The sequence below is a fragment of the Pezoporus wallicus genome, unplaced genomic scaffold (genome assembly GCF_028554395.1).
Source record: "Pezoporus wallicus isolate ANWC-B61680 ecotype Strahan unplaced genomic scaffold, APGP_CSIRO_Pwel_v1 contig_5552, whole genome shotgun sequence".
NCBI lineage: Eukaryota > Metazoa > Chordata > Aves > Psittaciformes > Psittacidae > Pezoporus > Pezoporus wallicus.
In genome coordinates this window covers 165,109-189,881 of record NW_026640754.1, presented here as the reverse complement: position 1 = coordinate 189,881, position 24,773 = coordinate 165,109, and the positions used below count along the sequence as shown (strand labels likewise).

At 38.5% G+C, this 24,773-nt stretch overlaps 1 protein-coding gene across 2 annotated transcripts in view; it reads right to left on the bottom strand.

Moving 5' to 3' along the window:
• Positions 1-863: 863 nt before the first annotated feature.
• Positions 864-24,773, bottom strand: part of TRMT9B (tRNA methyltransferase 9B (putative)) — a 109,154-nt gene continuing 85,244 nt past the window's right edge. For both annotated transcript variants that reach the window (XM_057420263.1, XM_057420264.1), the window contains 3 exons: positions 8,122-8,276; positions 4,974-5,147; positions 864-2,212 (listed from right to left, as the gene is read on the bottom strand). In XM_057420263.1, coding sequence (XP_057276246.1) covers positions 1,176-2,212; positions 4,974-5,147; positions 8,122-8,275 — 1,365 coding nt within the window. In that variant the 5' untranslated portion in view covers position 8,276 and the 3' untranslated portion in view covers positions 864-1,175. The remainder of the gene's footprint in view (positions 2,213-4,973; positions 5,148-8,121; positions 8,277-24,773) is intronic.

The window sequence follows — 24,773 nt, the reverse complement described above, 5'->3', positions numbered from 1 at the left end:
TGCACTTTATCAACAGCACATGTAACTCCACATCCCAAGCCTCCATTCAAAGGGGTGAGATTACGTGAGTGTAAAGAACTTTGTGAGGGCAACTGCTATAATCCTGTACAACTGGATGATGATGAGGCACCATTTTCAGTAAGATTTATGGTTTTCTCGACAAGGGATGAGAAAGTTTTTTAAGCAGTCTATTATAATCTAGGTCTCAAAAGATTCATTTAAACTGCAGGAATTTCTGTTTTGTATACAAACTTGTACCCTCTTCCTATCTACATTATTGAACACACTATGGAATATACATTCTTATGTCAGTGAATGAGGAAAGCAAATATAACAGCTGACCAGATATGCACTGGATTTTTATTAATTTTATCGTAGCCTCCCAGGCTTATCAAAAAGATATATATATATCTCAAATATCTGATCTTTTGTAACCTTTACATAATACCAATACTCTCACAAATCCCTCTTGACTTCTATATATACACATAGCCAATGAAAAAACTACAGCAAATGAAATTAAGACAAAGTATTTGTGAGAGCTAACACATAAAGCCTAACTTGCACCTGATAAATTAAATTCTTTTTAAAACAAAAGTCCAAAATACTGTTCAAAATCTGTTCTGTCATTTACTCCCATATACAAATCTCAGACGACAGAACGTGCAGTAGTACTGGGACCATGCTTGCTCCCAGTTCTGCAGCATGCACTCCAGCAGTATACAGTCAAGTATGTTTTCAAATGTACCTGTGTCTCTATTTACAGGACTTCAAGAACAGGAAGTAACGTGACACATTTTCAGTGTCTGAGGAACAAAGCCTAAACCTTCTACTGAGAGGATACTTCTCAGATGCCCTGATCCTTGTCTTATAAAAAGGTTTTATTTCTCAATAGAAAAGTATGTTTAAAAACACAATTATTTGCGAAAAGCAATATAAAACTCTCCAGTTTTAACCTCATAAAAGTTTAACAAAACATAAGTATTGGTTACCACTTACATTCGTATATACATGCCTTGCATTAGATAGTTAAACAGGTAGAGAGATCACTTAGAAATGAATGGCACATGGTAACTACATGAGATTCAAAATCCATGTCACACTGCATAATCACAGAAACACAAGGAGAAGCTTAAAAGCTTCAGTCACTGGATTCTGCTTTGTTCTCTTTACAGCTATGTTCCTCTTTTCTCTGCAATAATGCACCAGTTTCCATGGTCATAGCAGGAAGAAAGTATCTGAAGCTCAGGCACACTCTCTTCTACCAGAGAGCACAACTCCCCTTCCCGAAAAACATGATAGTAACGCATGAAGGCTTTTGTATCCAACGTGGCATCAGTTTGGTCCCCAACAGACACTGCTGAATCTAAAGCAGAGTCAGTGGAGTCAGTTGTTGAAGTTCTTTTAAAAGACTTGCTCGCATTAGACTTACCAGCACCATCTTTATTACAACCACAGCTGTAGTCCCTGTCTTCCACTCGGCCATTTATACATGAAGCTTCTTCACTTTTGCTCTGAGCAACGCTTTGGTGTCCTCCATTTAAACTTAAGTCCCTCAGTGCATCTGTGGCTGGTGACCACTGTGGTTTTTTGAGAGACAGGCTTTCCACAAACACATCATCATCATCTAAACTTTGTTCTTTTAACAGTGCCCCATGGTGACCTAAATCCAAACTGCAATGTCGTGAATGCTGAATGGGTATAGTACTGTTTGCCCAATCTCCTTCATTCTTTGGAGGCTTCATTTTGTCAGCTTGCTTTCTCAGGGCTGATTCATCAAGGGATGTAGAGAAAAACCATGAGCGGAAAGATCTTCCTAGAGCACTGTAAAATCTGTTTTCTTCTTCAGAAATTTTCATGCAGCAGGCTCTGGACAAGCAATGGTCCATATTGTGGGAATGTTTTGAGTCAGTTTCTGGCTGGAGATTGGTTTGGTAGCTGCAGTCAGAGATGACTAGCTGTGCAGGATGTATATCTTGGCTCTTTACAGCATGCACAAACTCACCCTTATCTCCAGATTGATTTGATTCTGAAAAATGCCGTGAGCACAGGGCCTTGTTCCATGGAACAAGTACGTCTTGTTTCTCAAAGCGACGATTCTTTTGTTCCATAGCCCAAACATAGATCATCATCTGGCCTCCGGGTACCAATACCCTTGCCATTTCCTTTATTGCTTTGATTCTTCTTTGTTTAGTTGAGAAATGATGGATCACTGTGAAAAAGGAAAGGCATTACGTACTGAATATTAGTAAGGACATAGCATTTTTGTCTTCAACCTGTTCTATGTGTTCAGTCATTTTAGTTGCCATATCCCAAAAATCACTTACTGCAAGTCATCAACAGTGCTGAATTCATTGGTGCCACATTGCAAGTTTACCTCAGAAGGCTCTTTTTTACATTTATGTACAATGGATAAAAACAGTAAATCCTGAAGAAGGAAATTCATCTAATATCAAAATAGGGATTCAAGAAACATCAGGGATATATGCATTATGCATTGCCCATAAAAGTTTGTCACATGGCTTGCTTTCACTTAAATGCCTGGCCTTTAGGTGAGTTAGGTAATATTAAGTTTGACTGTAGTTTTTGGGACACATTTCAGACTTATCATACTGAAAACAGAAAATCTTTTCACCATGTAACAAATACAGCAAAATGTAGTATCATTAAAAAGATACTCTGTATGTTTGTATCGGTGCACTTTCTAAAGAGTTAGTGAGAAAAATGAAACAGAAATATTTTCCACTGCTTTAATTTTATATAAAAGTTACTGCCTTTACAGATTGCTTTGGAGGGAAAAAAAAAAAAAGTATCTGAGAATGACGAGCTCTTGTTACATTATGTTTTTATAAATAATTATCAAATTCAGAATAAAACTATTGATCATTATTTTTTAGTTTTCTTTCCAGGATAATTTCCCTATTTTCCAATTCCACTGCAACGTGAAATGAAGCTACATTTCAATATTTCTACAGTTTCTATCTTGCTATTTAGCTAAAGGAACCTATTTTAACAGCCAGAGAATAGCTAAGACATCTATTTTCTCTCAGAAATATTAACTTGTACTCAGATAGGTCACGTTGCTCATACCATTCTATATGTGATTAGTACTAGATTTGATTCAATCAATAGCATAAAGAGGACTGATTACATAATTCGTTTCAAGTGGACTTGGAGCCAGCCACTTCCACATGCAAAACATTCAGTCTACCCACATAAAAAGATACAATAATAATATATGTTCTTAGCTGAAGACATCTCCATACCATCAGAAAAAATAGATTATCTTTATACGTGCTGCTTGATAGTAGCCAATTCTACTTGTAGAATTAGTGTTATTTCAACACTGTAGTTATGAAAGTGTGTCCAACTAGCCCTGTCTTTATTCAAAACAATGATGAAATTACCAAGGGGAAAAAAATACATTTTTCACTACAAGCCAAGAAAAGCATTCTTGGCAGCTGATATTAACTAGGCCCTCACAAGCAGCTGAGAACACAAGATAGCAAACTCTGAGAAAAGTTCCCCAGTCTATATGGTCAGTGTTCTTTTCCAGTTACTCGTGACTCTTGTTAGCATTTTCTTGAACAAGATAGGGAGAAAAGAACTGATATTTTCTTTCATGCTGGAGCTAGGCCATGTACCACCATAGAAGCTCCTGGAAAATAATACCAAAACTGACAGAGACAGCATAAGCATGTAAGCTTAGTTCACCAGAAAGTAAGTGCCAATGAACTAACAGTATCTGTACAAGCTCTAAGCAATTAATTTAATGGGCTAAATATTTTTCATGGATAAAATTATATAGTCTGGTGGTCCTGCAGAAATTCAAACCCTTTATACAGGATTACACCAGTAAAGCCAAGCAAAGTATTTCACTATGTACATTATTACTTGCTATTCTCTGGAATGGGATGAAAACTGCTCATTTAGAATTAGATGGACACAAGCATACCATGTCTCTATTCAAGAGGAATTAAAATCCACTATTGTTAATGAACAGATATACCATGTGAATTTCTAATTTTGTCAGGCCTATAGCTGGTATAAACACTAGGTAGGTACACTACACTTTAAAGTCAGATGATCTGATAGCACTGAAATTATGCTCAAAGACCTGAAATGTTGATAGGGCTTACCGGTTAACTAGCCAACACGAAAGCAAAGCAATGTAGATACTGCTTGCACATTAATCACCCTTGCTTTCTCCTTGTGTATGTGATAATACATTTGAAAATACATTTCTATCATATTACAAGTAGTTTGTTTGTTGCTACCAATAACTACCCTGCTTTATATTTTTGCTGATATAGTGAAACAGCCTGAAAGTAGTTCAAGCAAGTGTAGCGCTAAAAATGTAGACTGCAACTCATAAACCATTTTCCAGTTTATACTTCTCAAATTATGAGTAGTATTTACAAAAAGAGAGGTCAGAGGAGTTAAGATGCTGAGATGCCTCACTCATTTTAGACAACAGGCACTTGTATGGCTCTAAGTCTTATTTCAATACTACTCTAAGAGAAATTTGAATTCACAGTATAATAGTTAACTTGAGCTTCAAGTTCTGCTACAGAGAAAGCAAGTTTTCATTGCAATGCATTTGCTGGTCAAAACAGATCCTAAGGAGGAACCAAGAGTTTATCTTGACCACCTAATCTGTTTAAGCTTTGGCCATGTTTATATAAGTTTTTACTTGTTTAAAATGCATGCTGGAAGGAAATCTTTTCTCAACAGGGTGAACAAGACCACATATAAACAAATAAATGATGCACATACTTCCCTGGTCAACAGCACCTCTGTGCAATGGAACTAATTCTTTTGTTTTTCATGTTTACTACATTCATTTCAGTAATATCTGCTGTGTTTTGAAGGGAATTGTTTCCAAACAAATTTAACCGAAGACACATGGAAAGAAAAGGATCCCAAAAAAATTCTCATTTGCTGTGGGCCAGCAGGCCTGTGTGTTTTCTTACCACCAATGGAAATGACTGCATTGAAGCACTGGTCCCTGAAGGGAAGGTTAAGGTTGTCACACACCAGAACTTCTTCATCTTTCTTCCTTGCAATTTCTACCAATGGTCCACAGTAATCACAGCCAAGATTATACACCTGATTGTTGACACTGAGATACTTTCCAGTTCCACAGCCTAAGAAAAGAATGATAGATCAGAAATCATATGTTCCAAACATTTGCTATCCCTCCCAAAGCAGTGAAAATAATGGGAGGGCCTTCCTAATTCTAAGGTTTCCTGGAAAACAAAATAAGGCCTTGCTCCTACTAGCTTAATTGCTGCAGGGTTCATTTGGACTGTTTGAAACTGTATGTTCACACGATAAGGAGCATAACAGTACCAACATCACCAATAAAACTACTCATTACACAACCCTGTGTATTACCAGGTTACGCGTTTTTCCTTGGGGAATAAGGGTAAGTGTAGGTGGGAGGAGGAAGGAGTGGTCGTTTGCAGCCATTATTTCATATCTTTGAGAAAAAAACAACCATGCTTGCTTCACAGAATCATAGAATCATACCGAGCCTTTGCATCACCTGGTATCTTGTTTCCAACAATGAGCATAAACGGGCACGCAGGAAGGAGTAAGAGCAAGGTAACAATAAGCATTATGACCCTTTTCATCAATACCCTTCCAGCTTCCAACTACTTTCTATTCAGGGAACTTCCTGAAGTAAGCATGTTTTGTCCATTTAGTGACCTGCAATAGATCTCTCTTCCAAGTCCTTCCGCAGCCTTTGCTAAACCCCACACAGCACATCTCCAGTGCATCTCATTTCTCCTCAGAAGTCCTAAACCACAGCTTTCACTGGCACAAGTCAGAGAGGAGAAATTTAACTTCAGATACAGATTTGAAAATAACTGTGAATCATAAACATTCCTGCCATGTTGCAGGCATGTCCTCTTTCCGTCTTGGTGCCAATGTATTATAATGCATGTAAATGTAATTAACTGTTCCAGAATGTCTTCCACCCAAAAGTATGTCTTCTCAAGGACTGTGCTGTACTAAATTGAAATCTTGCAGAGGGTTCTTTAATATCACACGCATAACAGGCAGGTTTCAAAATTAGATTAGGAAACATTCACTGCATTTGTGGGTCAGCAGTGAAGAATAATTTCTGAAGGTTGACAGCCAAGCAACGGGGTAGCAGCTTGGCAAAGAGAACCATCTCAGTACTGGTAATTCAGTTTAAAGGCCTGGAGTTATCTTTAGAAACATCACTGCTTCTTGCAGCGCTGCTGCTCTTGCTGATGTTAATATGCACCATTATCTAGAGAGACAGCATAGGAACTGCTGGAGAACAGCACAACACTTCAGTGGTGAAAAAAGAGAATATTTCTGAAATATAAAGCAAGCACTACTCTTTGAAGTAACACTTGAGAAAAATGGAATAGATTTTTATTGTTAATGCAGTTCAAGGAATATATGCAATAAAACATGAGCCTCTCCACATTAGAAACCGTAAGTTTTTAAATTAGTATAACATCTTATTGGTTACTGTGTTTGCAGAAGAAACACATTTAGGCAAATGTACATTAATTTAGAAGACTCAATTGCTTAATACATGGCTTTTGTTGGAGTGCTTTTTAATCACAGTGAGGTTTTGGAAGTAGAGGGTTCTCTCTGGAATGAAGCTAAATAGTGACAACATTGCCAGTACTCTAGAAATCCACATTCCCTTTTAAATGAGTCATCAGGAGGGTGGATTCCTTCATGAAGCTGTTAACAATGGCCATGCTATTGTCGTTTATTTTGATGAATGAACAATAATAAGGCAATTAGATAAAATGATATTTTAATAAAAGGTGGCATTAAACAGATAATGAAATTATCAATTGAAGATCTCATTTTGAAAAACTCAGTTCCACTAGGCAACCCTCCTCCCAAAATACACACCAAAAATACACACAATAGTTAGTTCCTATGTATCTTATTAAACCTCATAAAAAGAGACATCTTGTGTGCCTTGATGGGAATATTCTTATTGTCAGCTGTAAGCAGCTACCCATGCATTTAAATTATTTCAGCTGAAAATGTAACAGGGTGATCTTAAGCTTTCAGCAACCAGTGTGATACCTGCTGATAAAGCCTCAAAGAACTTCAGCTAAGCTTCAGATGACTTCTGTTGTGGTGCTAAAAAAACTTTGGCTGAGAAATAATCATGTTAAGCTGACTGTTGAATGACTGTTACCATAGGATATTTTTACTGAAAATGGTGCAGACATATAAAAGAAGATAAACATTCAAAATAATAGCAATCAAGTATTTTGGGGGTACTGCTCAACAGCAGCACAGCTATATGTATCTTTTGATTATGGCCTACAACATCTTCAAATAATGTTTTTCTCTTATAGAATAAGGCACATGAATAATTTATTGTGTACATCTATTACACTTTGCTGTATTAAAGCATTTTATTGGTCTAAACAAAGAGGAAAATCCAATGGTGCAAAGGAGCATCTGTTTTGCGATGACAGGCTGTATAGAACTGAAGTCATAACACAAAGCAAACACAACAGGAGCTGGACACCCCCAGATTTTAGGTAGGTGCAACAGAAAATCAAGGTATAAATTGAACATGTAGGGACGACAACCCCATAGCAAGGAAGTGAGGTTTTGTTGTCTGTATTCAGGGTCACAGGGAGATTCTCAGATCATAGGGTTTTTCCATTAGCAATCACATCAGAAGATTTCTCTTTAGATAAAGCCTTGAGCGGAAGAGTTTCAGAACAAATGAAAGGCAATAAACTGCAGACCAGCAGTACTTAAACCAAGAGATCTAAAGAAATCAAAATATGAAATAATTGAGCTATTAACACCGCTCTTTAAAAAGGGCTCCAGGGGAATGACAGACCACTAAGCCTGTGGGGAAACTGATAGATTAAAGCTTAGCTCAACAAAAATAAGGCAGAAAATTTATTTACTGGCTATCTGATACACTGTCAAAGAAATAGGACAAGTGGTATATGGCATTTATTATGGGTTTATAAAAGATTTTTAAAAAATCTTTAAACCAAATTTAAAAGAGTTTAAAAAACAGTTGCTCTGAAGGATACATATGGCAAAGCTTATAAAGACTCTTTCACACCACCTCAAAGAACGGCTTACCTATATCAGCAATGAGACTGCCAGGCTTCTGCTCCAGCAGGAAGTTTCGAACACGAGGCCATGCTTTGCTCTGCAGATCATTAAAGTAGGCGGCTGTATTTTCATACACGCTATGCACGTGCTGCTTTTCTAGTTGGGTAGCCTCATGTTCCATCCTGAAAACATAATGAAGAAAGATTATGTACAACAAAAAGCAAACTGTTGTAGAGTAGACTTTACATTCGATAGGCATGCATCATTCAGGACATTGTAAGTTTACAATCATAAAATCACAGCCATCATATTTATAAAATAGGCTTTACTCAAAGGATATGATTTTAGTTCATGAAAGTCAAGAAAAAAATGGAACGTATCATCTTGCCTGAGGAGCATTATATAACTGTATATCCCTATGCAATAATATGCACATATCTAAATAAGTTCACTGATGTAGTAAAACCTTCTGTGGTGCAAAAGAGAGACTGTATTCAGCAGAAGTGCAGAATGATTAAGAACTGACTTTCCAGTTGTAGCTAAGGTGAGTAAGCAGGCAAACTATTATTAGTATGTTATGTGAAATACAACCTGGACCCTGAAAACAAATCACGCACAAATCATTTGTGGTTTATGTACCCTCTAGAAGTGATGAGTTGGTTGAAATTTTTCAGCAACAAAACCATGATTTCCCTGCTCCCACTCCATTTCTTAGTGAAGTGTTTTAGTTTAGTGATTCCTTTGAAAAGTGTCACCTTCTTTGACTTTAATATTACAGAATCTTTGGTCTTCCTTCAGATTTCCATTCATCCAAGAACCAACCAGGTCAGGCTTTAACACCTGATGGAGGCCGATTCAAAGTGTTAAGGCATTTTTCAAACTAATTCAAACTGCCTGTTTATTCACGAAATATTCCTTCCCATTATTAGACCAGAACGTATTTTGTTGCCCAAGTACTCAGCAGAGATTAAAGCCTGTTTCCAAACTTCTACCAAGAAACTAAGCAATACATACCAAGATTAAGTGATAAAAGCGACTCCTTTGTCTGCATTTGAAAACATCAGAAGCACAGACTTAAACACACAAGTTCTTCTTTAGCTTTCCTTTCCTTGAGTTTGAAATAATATACATTTTGGAATCATAATAAAAAAGTTTCTTTCTGTCATTTTTACTGTTTAAATAAGTTATCATCAGAAAAGATTTAAAATATTATGCATAGTAATAAATCATGTGAGCTCCTCCAAACACCTGTACCACAACCACAGTCTTTTTAGCTTATAAAATGGGAGATAATCCCAGTGACTGAAAAAAATGATTGTACTTCAAGTTAAGTGTGTGCGAGGGCTTACAAGAATAGCATGTAAGACTTGATCCATTTCACTGGTTTTATATACTCTGCTATGTAAGAGGTTGGGCCAAATTGTCACAACTGCCACAGTCTACTCTGACTATAGTATCTCGAATATTTCTGTTCAAAACATTTATGTTCAACGTTTTCACAGTCCTTTCTTTTTTTCTCACATGACCCACGATTTTTTTTAATGATGCATTACCTCACCTTTTACTAGCTGAATATATCCATATAAAATTCAGTAGCAGTATAGTAAATTCCTAGTAGGCACATTTTCAGTGTCCTCTTGAAGAGTAGAAAACTACAACAGACTGAACCACAGAAGTTGGCAGTACTGAAACACAGGCTTGAAATGATACTACATGTGCCAGAAGTTATTCAATCAGAACTTTTTCTCAGAATGCCATTTCAAGTTCTGTTGTCAGAAATAGGATGGGTTAGCTGCAATCATTTCAAGCAATGATTCCCGTGAGTGAAAAGCCCATTCTTTCTTTCTTATTTGATCCTTACATAAAACAAATTGGGTGTTTCATGTCTGCACCTATCTTTCTTTTCCGCCTCAAAACATACTCTATTTAGTTGCTCAACTGCCTAGAAATCCTCCAAGTACAAATTGCAAAGACTAACAATCATTTATTTTGCTTTGTCAACTGATAAACTCTTTGCTTTAGTTTATATTTCATGTTTGGTTACTACGTGGTTCAGTGTTTCCAAGTGTTTTTATCCTTCCACCTGAAGCTCTTTGCTCGATCTTTTTAGTCCTTTAAAAAAAAAAGAAAAAGGAATGCTACAGGAATTTCAGTTTATACCAACTACAGAAGTAGCCGTTTGAAGTGAATGCTAACTTGAATATTTTAAATAAACACAAAAGCCAACTTGGACTTGACACAGAACATGGTAAGGATTTTCCCATTGACACAATGTTTTATTATACTTTCCCTAAAATGTCTTTATTGAGTTCCAACATAGGCTGAAATTTGGCTTAGTTTCCTACTGAATCCCAAGACCATTAAGTTTCTCCTTTAACTTTCTCATTCACTGGAACTGGTACTGAGTCTTCTGCTATACAGGACATGGTGGAGACTCCCATGCATTACAACACTAAATTAAAGGTTATTGTTTTTAGAAACACTTAATAAACATTGTTATTAATTTGGTTATATTCTTAAAACAACAGTAGTTTACTAAAATACAAATTATCTCATTTAACCTTTCATTAGAACTTCTATTCCAGCTGTTTCTATTTTGTAGACTGATTAAGTCACATGATGAAATCAGACCTGTCAATGTGACTTTCCAGTCAAGATCCATAACACCACCAGGTTTTACTCTGCAGCACAGCAGGGAAATGTCCTCGTAACTAATCTTTTCATTTCAATGTTTACGAAAGGCAAGAGGCCTGTGGAATCTGAGCAGACCTGCAGCTGTACCACTTTCAGTCAAGTCGAACATCACTGAAAACACAGAATGTCATCAGACACTTAGAACTAGGTAACTTCACAAGCCAAACTCAATACCTCAATTTCTCTATAAACAAATATAACCATTACCACCTCTTTGCTTTGAAAGTACCATACAGTGTCTCTGTTGCACACAACTTCTAGAAAACACTCAGTTCATCCAACTTCTGGATTATAACCTCCAGGATAATCACAAAGTCTGTTTTGCAAAGCAGGAAATGAAAATCCAAGAAGTCCCACTGCTTCAGCATCTCCTCCAGTTCTCTTTACCTGGAAGCTGTCTCGTAAGAGCTCCAATAAGCAAAGAGAAGAAGAGCAGAAGACGTTTATTACGGACACACTCTCCCCATGCTCAGATCTTCTTTTTTTGCGTGCTTATATTCCTGTCAAAGAGCTCCTGCAGAGACTAGGAGCAGAGCCGGAAGTGTACAGCAAATTGGCACCCAGCTGCTCAGTCACTCTGCAGCAAGTCTTGACAAGTCCCCAAAACGGGTGTGCAGCTTCAGAAATGTCAGCCTCCTGCAAACAAGCAGTTTGGATATCAAATGAAGAGCTGGATTCTCTTCAGTGCTTCCTGGTCATCTAGGTTTCTATCACGAGGCTGCAACAGGCTCTTGTTGCAGCTGATACATGAAGCGAGAAAACTGGACAAAAGATGTGTAGTTTCTGCAGAACTGGCGGGCAAATGGATCACCAGTCCATCACACCTAACTGTGGTATATGAACAAAACTGTTTGAAACCATTGACATTTTCCTACATCATCATTGTCCTTCTTTGATTTGCTTCTTGGGGTTTTCATTTTGGTTTTGTTCTAAAGCAAAATTAAAAATAGACTAAAATATTACAGCTTTCCAGAGGTAAAAGGAATCGTACAAACACAGGATATCATATGTTTTCATAGCTATGTATCTCACCAAAAGTTCCCTGACTCCAAAGTAACCTAGTTTCTTCCTTTTCCATTACCATTTTGCAACCTTTTAGATAATTAACTTTTCAAGGATACTGCTTTTAAGGAGAGTCATATTGCTCAGTTCATCGCTGCTGAAATAGTAAATACATTTAACCATGTGACCTTGAAATGACAACAGCCAAAAATTAATAAACCCAGTTTCCAACATTTAAAAAAATCAGAATTATTTTTGGGGGCGTTAAGACCTTTTGTTTCCTTTTGAAATTGTCTGAATTCTGATTGTGACTGACTGCATTAAATACCTTATTCTCAAGCAGACAATATAGTCACCAGCTCCCTGGTGCAAAGTGTGCCCTGACACTGAAGGGCAGGAGGTAATGTTCAGTCCAAAAACTCTGCCTCTATGACAGCCTACCTAAAGCTTTCCACACCTGCCTGCAGTTCTTCTGAATCCCTTGCAGCCCTCCTTATCTACTACAAGTTACCCTCTCCCACCCATGCAAGATTGTCACATCTTCTTCTGTCTCCCTTTGCATGTGCTACATCACCACCGCTATTTTAATTTCAGATACAATACTGTGAAGTCTTGACCTGGCTCAGGTTCAGTTCCTTCTTCCCTCTATTTCCAGCCCAGTCACAATACCTGGAACACGCTCAAAGCTTTTTACTCAATGCCCTCTTGAAGTACCCTGTGATTTTTCACAGTAATTATCAAATTCTGCATTGCTCCTATGTGTCTTCAAATCTATTGCTCTTCTCTTCAAATCTTTTGTCTCTTCTCTCGCAACTGCCTATTTTCTCTAACCCTCTGATGAGCAGCAGGAATTTGACCAACTCAGTTTTAAAGTCAGGTATGCAAGATTTCAGACTCTTAATGAGAGCCCTTATTATTTACACTCTGCACCAGCTGATGGGAATTCTCAATCCCATTTTGGACTAGGAGAACTCCTCCTTCAAAGATCTAGGAAATTCAGTACAGTTGTGTGTCTCTCTGTTGCCACAGCAACATAAATCTTGGTTACACATACAAATCTAGCTATGGGTGCAATAACTAATTAATAAATCAAACAGCATAAGCCACAAGGGCCAGGTCTATATCCCACAATACCCTGCTCTCCTTTAATAAATTCAGGGTTTTCAAAAGAAATTTCCTTATAAAACAGTACTTAGAAAGCTGATTTCATCAACCTCAGATTAACCAGTCTTAGAACCACAGTAGTTTTACCTGTGGGTAAAACAGGTAAAGCCCCTGGTCTCGTGGTATTCTAGTAAACAAATTAGGGACAGGTGGTTTACATGACATTGTAGTAGGAGTTGGTAGTGTCTGGAAGAGAATGTTTGGAGTGTAGTTACCAACAATTCACACTGTAAGTATACCCCTGGCAAATCTGTTCAGGAGTCTGTTTTGGATGCTCCTCAGTGATTTATTTATGTGATGGATTAACGTGTAGCATTGTATCTGCAGGCAGACCAAGCTGACAAGGGTTCAAATGCACTGGATAATGGTATTAGAATTCAAGTGTTTTAACAGATTGAAAAAGACAACAGCAAAGTGTTACATTTAGATATGAATAACTAGTTGCACAAATGAAGATTGAAGGAGGCAGTATGGGATGACTGCAAGCGATTCTGGGGAAGTGGATCTGGGTGCTGTAACATTTGACAGATTTAACACCATACATGCTATGGTGTTATGGTGCATTTTGCAATATACAGTTGCAAAAAAAAAAAGATGAAAACCAGCATACAGAAATAGGGCAGACACTTGCAAGTTACATAAAATTGTTCTCCTACAGTCAGCACTGCTGATGTATCAGTTTAAGTCCAATTTCAAGCAAGAATATTACAGAAGAGAACAAAAACTGTCAGATCATTGTAAATCTCTAATAGATCAGAAACCAAGTAAACCTCTGGGAAAGATGATTGCTTCAAATCATCTGTCCAGAACATCATACTAGGAGGACTGCTGCAAAGTGAGAGTAAGGAATCTTTTACAAAATGAACGGTAGACAAATAATAATGGGCTTGAACTACAGTAAGGAAGACACAGGTGAGGTATTTTAAGAACAAGAAGGACAGAAAAGCACTGGAAATGACTGTGAACTGGATAGGTCATGGAGCCTCCATCAATGGGGTCTTAAAAAGATTAGTTCATTAAGCATCTGTGAGGAAATATACTGATGCAGTTAATGCAGCTTCAGGGGAGGGAGATGATGCCTTAACATCTAGCCTTGTGACTCTCTTGTGTCTATGAAGTAGAAAACTTCAGTCTTCCAAGTTATAAGCAGTATTTCAGTGACCTGCTGTAGCGAAACAGAAATGAAAGGCTGAAAGGCTGCTTCACAATGTTTATTACTCTTTAACACAGGAGTTGTCTCTAGCTAAATTATTACAGATATTGCGCTAATTTCCTCACCACTTTTGCAGGTTTTTTGTTTCCTAAGAGCCCTGCATCAGCACGTCAAAGCCCCTGGCCATGCTGAGCCACCTATAAGCTTTAAATGTAGCTGTTTTCCCTCCTTGGTCACTGAACCTCTCAAACACAGTTATCTTGTCTTTTCTCCTTATTTACCAGCAGTTAACCAAGCATTAAATATTTAGCGTTTTTCATCCTCCCTGATGAATCAATCTAGGTGGTCTTTTACAAGTATTGTTGTCATTCTCTGTATCCTCTCCATATGTTTGTATTCTTCATGCCAAATCATATTCATAGGAATATTGGATTCCTTAATGTCATTCCTACAGTTCTGGAATTATAGGTTTCTAAATTCCTTCTGTTTCCTCACACTCTGGGTTTGCATTTAGAGTTCTATTTCCAGATGGATTAGTTTTAATTTATGCAGTATAGATCTCCTTTTTTTTCCTGCCCATAGAGCTCATCACTGTCAGTACTTTGATTGTACTTGGTGCTATATACAAACCTTTCTCAATTAAAACAATTTACAAACTGACTTAAGACAAAATACATCTTCTGCTGAAACTTAATATCTTAGTAACAGAAAGATAAGCAGCACATTACCAAACAGGATCCCAAATTAAGGTTGTCATTGGTTACCTTTGATCCCAAGATTAAACACAAAATATTGCACAATGAATTACAGCAATTACAGGACTACAAAGTGGATTCTTTTGATACCTTTTATAAACTATTCTTGATTATCACATTTATTATTACTGAATACATAAGTTCTATCTTAAAATATTCATATGCAAACATAGTCAGTGTTCAGTATACTCGTCAAATACAGTTTGCAAAGAACAGGTCTTGTGGCAGACAGTATTAGGTATTAAGTTAATCTCAGAAGATGACCATCAGAATGACTGCAAAGACAGTATTACAACTTTATTGTCCTATATACATGAAAAATCTGACTTACTAGCTTTTACTTGTTTTTGCAACTGTTAGTTATACGAAGTCATGCACTTCTATTTGCTTTCTTGAGAAAGAAAAGGTGTCTTATGTGTCTCTGAGGTTAGCACTCAAAGACAAAGGTAGTTTTAAGTACTATCTAATAGTAATTGGATGCTTACACAGCTGACAAAAGCATCTGAATATACAACAATAATCCTATCAGGATTCAGAGTTAGACTTAGACGTAGAAAAATACCATTATGTTATTACTAAAGGGCTGAGGTGAAACCCTCCATAGAGTGTCTGGACACTGTCACAGACTCAGGTTCTTCAAGTCGCAGCTGTAATAAACTAAGTAGTGTGAAGGCTTAGTGTCCCTCTAGTTCAAAATCCCTAGAAAAGATCCTTCATTTCCACAAACCATCAGAGTTTCACTGAAAGACTATTTCATTTTAAATGCTTTACAGTACGAGTGATACCTCTTTATATAGGTCAATATTTCTAAGCTCTCCATTTTAAGGCAAAGAAAGGCCTTTAAGCAAAGCAATTTTTCCCAGTCAACATGGTAAGGAAAAGCTCCATGAGGGAGCTGAAATTTCACATACACAGCACTAAAGCTCTCCATCTGGAAGATATTTTAATACCTTAATGGCCTTCTTACGTATTTTTTTGTCCCAAATAAGTATTTCCCAGGAAATAATTTTATGATGGGGAACAAGAGTTGATACCTGCAAAAATCAGTACCTGGAGCATCAACAGAAATACTTCCTAAAAAAAAACTTGGTCCACAAGTAATTAATTTCTCTGAAATTATGACATGCAAATCTGAATGTAAAGTTCTCCTCAAAATGGAATATTTTTCAACAGCAAAACACAACCCAGAATATGCAGTGCTTCTCGTCCAACTGTGTTCTCATTAAACTTTTTCGAGGAAAAAAATCAGGCAGGACTCTGTGTCACATTGAGTTTTAGTCAATTCCATAAAGCATGGATATGACACAAATATTTATCTTATTTTTCAAAAGTTAAGAGTTGTTTTTTTTTCCCCAGTGATTCAGTTGATATTTCTGTCTCCATGATGAAGGTACACACAGTACTCCTGAAGAACCGGTGTCTGCTGTTTCAAACAAAAGGAGTTCATTTTTAACTTTTAAATTATTTCTACATCACTTCATAATCATATAAAAGTCCAAAGTATTCTTTCAATCTCTTTAATCTGTACAAATTAAAGACATGGGCAGCCCTCAAGCCATGATTATCTGCCACATAGGATTATGCTGTATCTATCATTACCTATAAACTTGTCCATGTATATCCTGGTACTGCAAAGACATGGACATCAAAGCACTGCAAATCATCTTACTGACCTCGGGTAGCCTATTAATAATAACTAAAGGCAGGAATTTGCACATAACTTTTTTTGGGATACAGCCCTATGCTGTTTGTACCATCCCATATTCTGATTCATGCATCCAGAATGGATGGCAGAATACCTGAAAATCTGAGTGTTTGCTTATCCCTTGATGCAGGGCTGATTTCAAATTTGCTTTATAACTTCAGGTGTGGATTTATCATTGTTTTACCTTAGAAATGCAGAAAATCATTAAGCTGCTTGTATTTTTTCTTCTCACCAAGTTTAGTTTAGCATTAAACATATATATGTCTGAAAATGTTTTATGCCTTTGAAGATCTCCTCGCTAGAGGTGATACTAAAATGCACAGCCACAGTTACCTACCTGTATCTAATTCACTCGAAATGCACTTCACCGTAAGTTAAAAAATACCAGCACTGCTGAAACAGCTCAGCATGCAATCCATTACAAACGCACAATGGGAGAAGGCAATTGGTAAATAAAAATGCAGTGATTCAAAGGCACGCTCTATAAACAGCATATATAACTGAAATAAATACATTGATATACTAAACTGAAAATAAATTACAAAAATGAAAACAAATCCCCACAGGGTCCATTATGGGGCATTAAGAAGTCCTCAGAGGACCTTTGCTATTGCTCATGGTCAGAGTGCTGCATGTTTTCCTTGCCTGTTTCTCGTGTTGCATGCTCAAAATCACAAACTCCAGAAGCATGCTTCACCCGAACAACTGTATCAGCACAGAATGTCATCCTGTGCATTACATCAAACCAGCAGTGCTGCTGAAGTAATTCTACTCCTTCTTTCCTTGCAAAAGGAAAGGAGCAGGCAGGTGACCTCCCTGAGCTTGGCTGCTCCCACGGATGCTCAGTGGGAATGAAAATCCCTTTACAAACACTGATTAAGCAGTGAACACTCTGCAACACTGAGGGCTCTGTGCGGATTTACAAAGGCAATACCTTAGGTATTTCGAATCTTACAGGCAAGGAAAAAAAATACATAGATTATTAACTGCTATGGCTTCGGATTGCTCCAGATCATTGCTTAGGACTGTTTGCCAACGCACAGCACGTGCTTCATCTTGAATTAATCAGGCGACCACGGAGAAACTTATTATTTCTGTTGCAAATTCCCCCCATGCCTCTTAAAAGCTCCCCTCCCCAACCGCTACGCCAAATTCACCGCCAGCATCCCTGCTAGCTCCCGGCTCTGCGAGCCGTCGCTCCGTTCAGTTAGAACGGGAGAAGGGGAAGAGGGGATTAAATATTAGTTAAATCTCGAAATCCTTCCCTCCCGGGATGGGTCAGCGCCTCCCGGGCTCGGCGGGCAGCGTTTTTAAGAGGATCATCTTAATTTGCAACAAACTGCCACCCCCCCAGCCCGTTTTTTGGGGGGTGGCTTGGGGGGGGGGGGGGAATGCCTTTTATTTTCTCTCCCCCATCCCCGTTGCTATTACCCCTGAATCCAGCGCAGGGATGATGGATGGGTTATCCCCTTCGCATCCCCCCGGTGTAGCCAGGACACCACAGCTCCCCCCTGCCCCGGTCCTTACCTGCACCCGCGGGGCGGTGGCGGCGGCTGCATCCCGCCGTGGAGGCGGCGCTTGGCCGGGCCGGGCCGGGCTTCGGGGGTGGCCCCCGGCGGAGGGGCGCGGGGAGGGCGGACGCCCTCCCCGCGCCCCTCCGCCGGGAGCCACCCCCCCCGGGTCTGCGGGTCCCGATCCCCGCAGGCAAGAGGAGGAGGCGGGGATAAAGGGCCGGGTGATCGATTGCCCCTGTTTAACTCCTTGCGGTCTCGTCTCAATCCCTTGGGCGTCTTCCGCGAGGAGATGAGAAGGGAGGGTGGTGCCGATGGAGAAGGTGTTGGGATGCTCCGTCAAGGGGGAGCAGCAGGGTCCCCGACGTTCTCTAAACGGAGGTTGATGGGAGCCGGGCTATCTCTGGCAGTGGTAAAAGCGGCCAAGGTGGATTAGCCCTTGCTCATTTAATTGTTAAACTCAACGCTGACCTTTGTGACTAGGTGCTGTCTGCCAGGCTTCCCATCACGAGAGTGCAGAGAGTGAATTAATTCTCTCCCCCCCCCCCCCCAGCATTGATTCCTATTAAAGCAGTGTAAAAATGGCAGATTGATTCTATACTTTCACATATTCATTTATTATACAGGTACACAGAACCCAGCTACGTGCCAGGATCCCAATACTAATAGCACTATAAACACAAGCTAGAGATAGCCATGTCCCAAGGCCTTATGGATTATGTATAAAAGATTACAGATAGAGAAGAAAGCAATGAAACAACATGAGCCAGTATGACAAGCAGTGAACCAGGCATAGCATCGCATAAAGTACTGAACTATGTACTGTTATACACAGCCTTTTGCCAAAATCAGCTTTGCAGGTACCCGGAGACAGCAGTATGGGGAAATAGTGGGAGCGTGACTGTGTATTGATGGTATTTTCAAAACTGCCAAATGACTCAGAAACATGCATCCCTTTTGACAATCTCACCTGAAGTGAACTTATATATATATATATTTATATATACATATATATACATAAACCCAACAGCAGAGACATGGAAAAATTATACGAACAAGCTGAGAAAAACAGCACTGATAACATGAGTCTAATTTTCTATTAAATCTATCAAAGTCATGGAGTAATAATGAAGCTCTTGGTTTTCATTATGAAGGTATTTAACAGTCAAGGCTGTTGGCTAAATAATAATTAACCTTCTTCACTCCTGCAAAGAGCTTTGACTGATGTACAAGACAGACATACATACTTCCACATATGTTTGCTGATTTAATTCTGTAATGTAGTGTCAGCTGAACTGACTGGTGCAGACAAATCAGTGTCTGTCATTCCCAGATTCTCTCAGATACCTTTTTTGCAAGGTGCCATTTTATTTGCCTCATTCTCCCTTCAAGTACCAAGCTGATTCCAGCAAAAGGCTACACACAACTGTTCCTAGTTTAGTACCTGCAGTAACTTTGTACCTAAGGACGAAAAATTCCTCAAGTGAATACAACCCTGTCCATGTTACTTGCTGACATAATTACTGACTTGTTTTAAAAGCTCTTCAGTTTCAAACAACTGCCTCAAATTTAACCTTCTGAGAAAAAGATGCTGATGTAGGCTCCCCAGTGGTCAATTCACACAGCCTTTCCCTTTACAACCTAATCCTTTCTGGATACTCTTTAAAATCATTATCTAGTGATCCTATAGATTCTCTGGCAGACTTGCTGCTTCTGAAAGGGACGTTAGCCATATAGCTTAATGCATGTTAGGAAATAACGCACAGGTATTGAGGTCTCAGCATGGTATACACATTTGGGCAGAATGAAAATAGAACACTTTTTCTTCGAAGTACAATTACATAATAAACTGCAGTCCTTAATAAATCCTCCTCTCTAAACAATTAAAAGATCTCATCAAAAATGCTGGGGTTTTTGCTGTATTAAAAAGGATTTAAGTCACTAAACTGAGTGACCAAAGGTTGAGAAATCCAGAAGGCTACTCATGAAACCTCTTTTTAGACATCTTCTGCATGTGTACTGCAACCCTATACTTAATGATGAGCTTGTCTGCAGAACACCAGGCTCCATTCGCAATATTTGAAATTATGTAGTGGCAAGCATATGAGATTGGCTAATTACATCTCCTCCCATGTTCCTATCCATTTATTCCTCTACTTTCTAGACTCTTTTCTGTTCATTCCTTATCATCTCTCACGTGGAAATTTCTCTTTCCCTGGTCTGTCTGAGGCTGTTACCCTTACATAACGACCTTAGTAGGGAATCAGGCAAAGACTTTTACCATAGGGGTGCAGAGATTGCTAATTACTTCTTCAAAGATTATCTGTGACTTCTCATCAAAGGTGAGAAAAAATGAAGAGAAGAAAAACAAAGACAGGCAGAAAGAGAGTGAAAAACAAGGAAACAAAACTTTCCAGGTTGAAACAGAAGGTAAACAAGGAATTGAGGTCAGTCTTCATGATATCATAGAGCTTCCTTCTTACAAAGGATCAGCTCTCAAATTACAAGCTTTTCAGAGAGAGAGCTGTAAATGAAAGCAAAAGGAAGGTATTAAGTTGCCTGATGTCTTGGAGGGGAAGGCTCACATGGTATCTATAAATAAAGCTGGACTGTCTCAGCAGACATTCTGGAAAATTGATGATCGTTTTTTAGATTTGTGGCAAAACCTCTACTTCTCTTGGAAGAAGGCCTCACCAGTCAGCCATTGTTTCCTCTTTATGCTAGGTATGACAAAGAATAAACACTTTCCAGCGGCTTATTGTCTATGGAGACACTTGAGAGGTACTCATGAACTAATAACCTACATCTTTGGTTGGTGAATTTGGTCTTCACATAGAATTGTAATGTTACCTCAACCTGTAATGTTGGTTTAAAAAGTTTTCCAGCAGAACTAACAAGAACTGGAACCAGTGGTGGTTGTGGCATTATCAGTAAGTTAGCATTATTACAGTGGACTAAAAGCAGTACTTTCACTTCATGGCAAATTTTAGACCTGAAAGAGGCTAAAGCAATACCTATTCAATTTTATTTTTCTTTTTTCTGGAACATGAAAATTCAAAGAAAATTTGAGCTAGAAAAACATACTATTTCCTAAATGAAGTAGGGTCTCAGAAGGTTTAAGTTCCCCAGTGAAATTCAGTACAAGTGTATTCTGTTTGCCAGTCAACCTCAGCATCGCAAAACTTGCAGTTTCAAAACAAGTGCCTAAAAATGGTAGTTGCTCTCCTGAGTGCTTCAGTCTTTAGAGACTGACCCTTTCCCATGCACTTTCTTTGCAACCAGTGGCACTAGAAACTTGTTTTTTTAAATAAAGCTCAGATTTTCTGTTTCTTATTTGCTTCCAGGAGTTTTAATCAACCAAACTGTGATAACACTGTGTACTGAGCCATGCTGCCAGGTATAATGGATTTGCCTTGAATGGGAGAAGAAAGCAGAACTAATTTATTGAAAGTAAGGCAAGTTACAGTAAAATTAAACTCATGACTTGGGGGACATAACTGTGCAGATAGTTTTTTGTGCAGACTTAGTATGCAGGCAAGCTCATGTCATGGGAGATTTTTAATGTGTGCCCTTTATAACCTACCATGTTGAGCTGCTGTGGGGATTAGCTAGTTAAGATTGGTAAAGTGCTTTGAAGATTATAAGGCATTAAGTTGCATAAGTGCTAAGCACTATTATTTAATACTTAAGTATTGTAACCAAGCTTTACAGGACAACTCATGTTCACCTCACTAGTATGAGTCTTTGTGATTTCAATATAGCTGTTGCAAGAGGTAAAGCAGGCACAATTGACCACAAGAGAGTGAAATTCCTTTCTTGTTTCACCATCAGAGACTAAAGTAAGATATAACTGTAACGGTGTTGCAGAAAATATAATCGAAAAACAATTATTATGAAATGCAACAGTAGATTCAAGAAATCCACATACAAATGGAGGGCTCTTTAAGGTGCCCGCTCTGCCATCCTTACTTAATCTATGTCCTGCCTTACCCAAGTAGACCCAGTGATGCTTCTCCAAGAGGTACAACTCTAGACCCCAAATCCATAGCTGGACTAGATGCATCCAATGACATCAGCTGAAAATGTTGTCAAATGACTGTAAGGATAAGTAAAATCTGCACACTTGTAAACTGTATTTCATACATATTTTAGCTTTGACTTAAGTCAATTAAAGTTATTTAAGTCAAAATTTTAGAATAAAGAGGCTGTTATCTATATTGATCAGATTGGGAACATCTTTTTTTAATGCAGGTTCTTTGACAAGTTCCATTTTGGTATCAACTCTTTTCTCCCTTGTTTTGTAACATCAGTTTTCAGAAGCAGAAGTAGTTGTTAGTTTTGGTTGTGTTTTTTTTTTGTGGTAGTGAAGGGACAGAGCATTTATTAATAAAGTAACAATGCCACACAGAAACAACATGAAATAATTTTGTGCCTATGTTAGAAACAGAGGAATGCAAGTGATTCAGGACTGCTGACATCCACGCACTGCAAATGTTAGGGTGGCACGTTGTTGTACCCTGAGCTGCATTCCAGCTTCCTGAAGCCATAAGACCCTGTTTGGCATTCAGGGAAGGAGAGCTGGATTTATTTATCTTACAAGGACTAATTATTATTCAATGGCAGTCCCTTTGCAGGACAAAGCACTCAGGTAGTACTTAAATTTCTTGCCTCTGCAATAGTGCTGCAGATAATTCACAAGGACAAGCTGTTCAAGTATATGCATTTCTTCTCTGTGGCTAAGAATAAAGATTCCTATGGCGTTTTGACATTTTCATCTGAATTGAAACATATAATAAAAATGTAATTCATTGAATATCTCCAGTATGAACTGAAATTCAGCTTTAGAAACAAGTAAAGGTAAAAAAGGGCAGAGAACGAATAGTGCGTTTGTGTAATAAACACAGATCTTTGTCCTTTCCTGGGTCAAGGAAGCTGCAGGCCTCTAATGCTCCTAATTCTCTTTGGAAAGCATAAATTTTGCTTCCTCTAACAGATTACTAACAATCATCATGTCACAAGAAATCAAATTATTTGTCCCAAAACACACACAAGGTCCATGAAAAAGCCAGAGCTCAACTTTGTTTTCTAGACACTGATCCCTGTCCCAGACTGGCAAATCTGACTCTACACACCCTGTTAACAGTCTTACCAGTCTTTGTGCAGCTATCAGAGGAGATATGAGAAACTGGAGGTAGAATACTTCATTTCGACTCAGCTCTTTAAGCTCAAAAATATTCACGAAGAGATTTAGGGCTTCTTTGTTCTCATCAGGTTTTACAGGTTTTCTAATCAGTTATCCGAGGCTCCACTCACCTCTACAGTTGCTCCCCCACCTCAGAGTCACAGCTAAAGCAAGAAAAGCAACTCAGCTGTAACGTTCTTTTCTTTTGTCTTTTCAGGAACCTTTTTCTTGGATTTCCTTACTGCCTTCTGTTTTGTTTTGAGTCTAAATCATACAAAGGCAGCTACTCATTATTCATTTTACATTCAAATTATGGGTTACTTGGGCTGTTGCTCATACCAACAGTAAACTCCTTGACCTGCATTAGTATCAATGCTTATTTTGGCAGAAGTGAAATTGTGTTTCTGAAAGGGCAGGTATTTACCAGGTGCATTACAAATCTAGTTAGAATTTGAATTAAAAATACAGCTGGGTCTTCTGATGCCTGAGTTACTGAGCTTGAAAGATACAATGATGCTATCAATTTTCACATGCTGTGCAGACCATGACACACAGACTTTGGAAACAGGTGTATGTGGCTCAGTGTTCATGTGATTTTAGTATTGAGCAGACTGAAACACTAAAGATAGAACTATCAACAAATGTCTTTGAATATTGCTTAAAACCAGTGTCTGGTGTACAGAACAGAAAGAAATACAGTAAGTGAGCATCCCATCAGTCCCTCCATGCAATGGATCACACACCACTAAAAGGTACTGCATATGTGTCATGCTGGCAGTAGCTGCACACAGCTACACAGTGGATAGTATTGAAAGATGGCATGTCCACTGCCTCCCCATATTCACAGTGGACCAAGATCCATTACAAGAAGACCATCTTCTGCGCATCTTTTTTCACCTTTTTCTTTCTTCAGATGGCAGATGAGTTCAGAGTGTACTGGGCCTTAAATACTGCCTTTCTCTGCTGAACTATCTACCAGAAGTACTGTGAGTATGTCAGACTTTTGATGCCCTGAGATCCCAGTAGAAACCATTTTCCTGAGGTTGGAGAGTCCTCCACTTTTTCTCCTTGTTCCCTGGGGCTCTTATTCTTCCTGTACATGCCCACGTCCTATGACTGCCAGGACAAAATAAACCAAAGCACTCATCTCAATCCAATGCATCGGGCTCTGTTTTCTCATCCATCAACCTATTTTATAGTGGGGAGGGAGGTGCATGGCAGGGAGGTTAGGTCTTCTGATCACCAAGGAGCAGAAAACACACTAAATGCACTCTAGTTAGACCCTCCCGTCCAAGCTGCATCAGAGCTAGGAACAGAGTTTTGTGTTAGTTGCATATGTGTACAGCACAAACGTCTATCTCAAATAGTCAAAAAAGGCCTGTCTTGGCAAGAAAAGCTGCTAACATCAAGGGGTCTGAATTTGAGTTCTTAATATTTCTAACCTTATTCCCATGGTATTCCTCTTGCACAGTCAATCCAGTGAAATGCTGAAAGTGTTTCTTCTGCTCCTTTG